The 4,303-nt window shown below is 36.3% G+C and overlaps 1 protein-coding gene across 1 annotated transcript in view; it reads left to right on the plus strand.

The window, feature by feature from the left end:
* Positions 1-1,298, plus strand: part of LOC106878789 (cytochrome b-c1 complex subunit 7) — a 7,494-nt gene extending 6,196 nt beyond the window's left edge. The window contains exon 4 of the mRNA XM_014928127.2: positions 1,155-1,298. Within this exon, the coding sequence (XP_014783613.1) occupies positions 1,155-1,232 (78 nt within the window). The 3' untranslated portion in view covers positions 1,233-1,298. The remainder of the gene's footprint in view (positions 1-1,154) is intronic.
* The last annotated feature ends 3,005 nt before the right edge of the window (positions 1,299-4,303 follow it).

Genomic DNA, 4,303 nt, shown 5'->3' on the forward strand with positions numbered 1-4,303 from the left:
GAAGTAGAGGCCAGGACAGAGGTATAGATAGAACGATAGATAAATAGATAGATAGATAGATAGATAGAAAGATAGTCACGTCAGAATAATAGTAGACTTACTTGCAAAAAAGGACGTGTGCGTTCAATAATGTAATAATACAAAGAATATATATACATGTATACACACATATATGTACATACTTACATCTACATGTGTATATATATGCATATCAGGGTACAGGACGTTAGAACAATAATACGTAACTTAGGAGTTTGGCAAAAGAGGCCGATAGAATAAGTACTAGGCTTACAAAGAATAAGTCCTGGGGTCGATTTGTTCGACTAAAGCTGGTGCTCCAGCATGGCCACTGTCAAATGACTGAAACGAATAAAAGAATATATATATGTGTGTGTGTATATATTTATATATATATATATATGTGTGTGTGTATCTATATATTGATAAAACTTACTTGGAAGAGGATGCGTGGTGTTCAATCATATAGTAATATAAATAATATTTATATATTTGCATATGTGGGCACAGGATGTCACGAAATGTGTACAACAAAAAATACGAATTACGAGTACATGGAATATGAACTATTTTTTCGGACAACAACGAAAAACACAAATGGAAAACAAGACGAACGACCCTTCATCAGTTGTTGGCTGTTTTTCTACTCTCGTATTGTTTTCTCTATTAATCTGTAATATATATATTGTTGTTAAATGCTTGAAATACGAGAGTTGAAAAACAGCCAACAACTGATGAAGGGTCGTTCTTTGTGTTGTTTGTCTTGTTTTCCATTTGTGTCTTTCATTGTTCGAAAAAATAGTTCATATTCCATGTACTTACACTTTTCGTGACATCCTGTGCCCATATGTGTATATATGTGTGTGTGTGTGTATATACATGTATGTGTGTGTGTGTATATACATGTGTGTGTGTCTATATATGTGTGTGTATCTTTGTGTGTGTGTATGTATGTATGTGTGTCTATATGTATGTGTGTGTGTATATATATATGTATGTGTGTGTATATATATGTATGCGTATATATATGTATGTGGGTATATATGTGTGTGTGTGTGTATATATATATATATATATATATATATCCATCCATCCTAAGTATTTAAAACTAATTGGCAAGGTTTATTTCTTCACAGGATGTCCAGTATTTGAAACCCTATATTGAAGAAGTGATTAACGAGAAGAAAGAACGTCAGCAATGGAACAGTAAATAATGGTATCAACTTCTAGCTACTGAATATTTAGGAAAATTGTACAGAATAAAGTAATACTAACTATTATTTCCTGTATTTGTTTCTTTTTCGTTTTTATTATATATTTTTTTTGTGTGGGTTTAGCCCCAGGCCAACCCAGATTGAGTTCATCTCATCAGCTTCGTTTAACTTTCATTTTATGATTGCATGAGTCTGGCAGGAATTGTTGTGACAGATTTTCTATAGCTGGATGCCTTTCCTGTCACCAACACTCCTGTTTCCAAGCAAGGTAATATTTTCCATGGCAGACTGGAAATGAACAACAATGCTTATATGCCAGTCATGCTTACTCTTTTACTTACTTCAGTCATTTGACTGCAGCCATGCTGGAGCATCACCTTTAGTTGAACAAATCGACCTCAGGACTTATTCTTCGTAAGCCTAGTACTAATTCTATCAGTCTCTTTTGCCGAACCGCTAAGTTTCAGGGACGTAAACACACCAACATCAGTTGTCAGGTTGTCAAGCGATGGTGGAGAGACAAACAAATACATACATACATATATATGTATATATACAACGGGCTTCTTTCAGTTTCCGTCTACCAAATCCACTCACAAGGCTTTGATCAGTCTGAGGCTATAGTAGAAGACACTTACCCAAGGTGCCATGCAGTGGGACTGAACTTGGTGATGTTTGTTGACAACTGTTACCATCAAATCATCCCATAGCTCTACACTTTTGAAAAGAATAATAATAATAATAATATTCATTGAAGAATAAACCAAAATGAAATATGCAAGTGTGACATGGTCCACTAACCCATAAAGAAGCCAGTAATTCTGAATAAGAACTGACTTAAATCGTGCCCCTCCCCCTTTATTTTTTGCTATAGCCAGGTTCCAACCCAGGCTGCGGCAACAAAAGTCCACCCACAACATCACTGCCTCAAGGTCATGGATATGTTCTAGGCCAGTGTCTTGGGTTCCACAAGTCTAATTTTTGGTTAGAGAAAAAGTGAAAAGAAATCTTTCATAACTGAAACTTCAGAAGTTAAAATTTGCTGTAACATAATTCTTAAAAACTAAGATCTCTTGTAACTTAATTCTCGATAACTAAGATCTTTTATACTAAAAGTTTTTAAAGATTTATTGTAACCCAAGCTAATATTTGTTATATAAACCATAAAATATCTCTCTTAACTACAGTCTCAAAAGTTAATACATACTTAAATATTTAAAATTGGTAGTATAAACCTCAAAGGCTGACATCTATTGTCACATAACTTCAAAAGCTAAGTTCTGCCTGAAGATTAACCCTTTATCAGTCAGATACAATGCTTATTTATTGTTTTGTATCAATTGTGCATTATCTTGTAGCCTTGAGTTTACAAATTCTGTGATTGTTTATTTTTAGAATGTCATTGTAGGATAGATGTGAGAAGTTAGATCTGACCTGTTTGAACATAAAGCAGGTAGAGTATTTTGACCAGATATGGCCAGTTTAAATGCTAAAGGGTTAAATACTAAAAGCTAAGATCTTTTGTAATCCTAAAGCTTACCTCTAAGGGCATCAGGCTGAAGAAAATCTGCCTCAGTGAATTTTGACCAGCTTATATAAGCATGGAAAAGTGGACGTTAATTATGAAGTTGATGACTATGTGTGTGTATGTATATGCATATATCTATATATATATATATATATATATATATATATATATATATATATATATAGGCGCAGGAGTAGCTGTGTGGTAAGTAGCTTGCTTACCAACCACATGGTTCCGGGTTCATTCACACTGCGTAGCACCTTGGGCAAGTGTCTTCGACTATAGCCTCGGGCCGACCAAAGCCTTGTGAGTGGATTTGGTAGACGGAAACTGAAAGAAGCCCGTCGTATATATATGTATGTATGTGTGTATATGTTTGTGTGTCTGTCGCTTGACAACCGATGGTGGTGTGCTTAGGTCCCCGTAACTTAGCGGTTCGGCAAAAGAGACCGATAGAATAAGTACTAGGCATCCAAAGAATAAGTCCTGGGGTCGATTTGCTCGACTAAAGGCGGTGCTCCAGCATGGCCACAGTCAAATGACTGAAACAAGTAAAAGAGTATATATATGATGGACTCTCCCATTAAAGACAATGTATGAGTATTCAGCTTTTGCCGAACGACCTGTACAGATGATTCGTTTATAGTGATCAAATGTTCGTGCTCACTCCACTCTCCATCAAATCGACGTCATCTGAACAAGTGTACTGTGTGCTACACATCAAGTGTTGGAGTGACTGCAGAGCAACATGAGATGAAGTGTTTTGCTGAAAAACACAACATACCACTTGATCTAGAAATTGAAACCATGATTTCATGAGCGTGAGTCAACTTCCCTAACCACTAGGTCATGCACTGTTTTATATGCACAGACGTTCAGGAAGTAAATAGACACCTTTAATTTTCAAGATCTTTTATTTGATATTAATTGGTTGAAGGAGAGGTTTTCTTCTAGTTGCTCGTCCATAATACCCAAGCTTATGCAGATATGTAACACACGTTCTTGGACAGACTTCTACCTGTTTTGCAATGTCAGAAGCCTTCAAATAGGGTTCATTTTCCACAATTCTCTTCAAACAGCGAAGCTTCCTTTCCAAGGGCCCAGGTTGGCCAGACAAGAATCTACTGATTCTTTCCCTTGGCTTTTGAATTGCACTATAATTCTTTTAACAGTACCAAGAGGAATTTGAAGATTTTTGGCAATTTTTTCCTGGCTAAGACTAGCCTCAGCTTGCCCAACAATACAACCTCTTTGAAAATCTGACAGTTCTGCTGAATTTTTTATATATATACTCTTACTCTCTTTTACTCTTTTACTTGTTTCAGTCTTTTGACTGTGGCCATGCTGGAGCACCGCCTTTAGTCGAGCAAATCGACCCCAGGACTTATTCTTTGGAAGCCTAGTACTTATTCTATCGGTCTTTTTTGCCGAACCGCTAAGTTACGGGGACATAAACAGACCAGCATCGGTTGTCAAGCGATGTTGGGGGGACAAACACAGACATACAAACACACACACATACATATATACGACAGGCTTCTTT

This window comes from Octopus bimaculoides, chromosome 23 (genome assembly GCF_001194135.2).
Source record: "Octopus bimaculoides isolate UCB-OBI-ISO-001 chromosome 23, ASM119413v2, whole genome shotgun sequence".
NCBI classification, from domain to species: domain Eukaryota; kingdom Metazoa; phylum Mollusca; class Cephalopoda; order Octopoda; family Octopodidae; genus Octopus; species Octopus bimaculoides.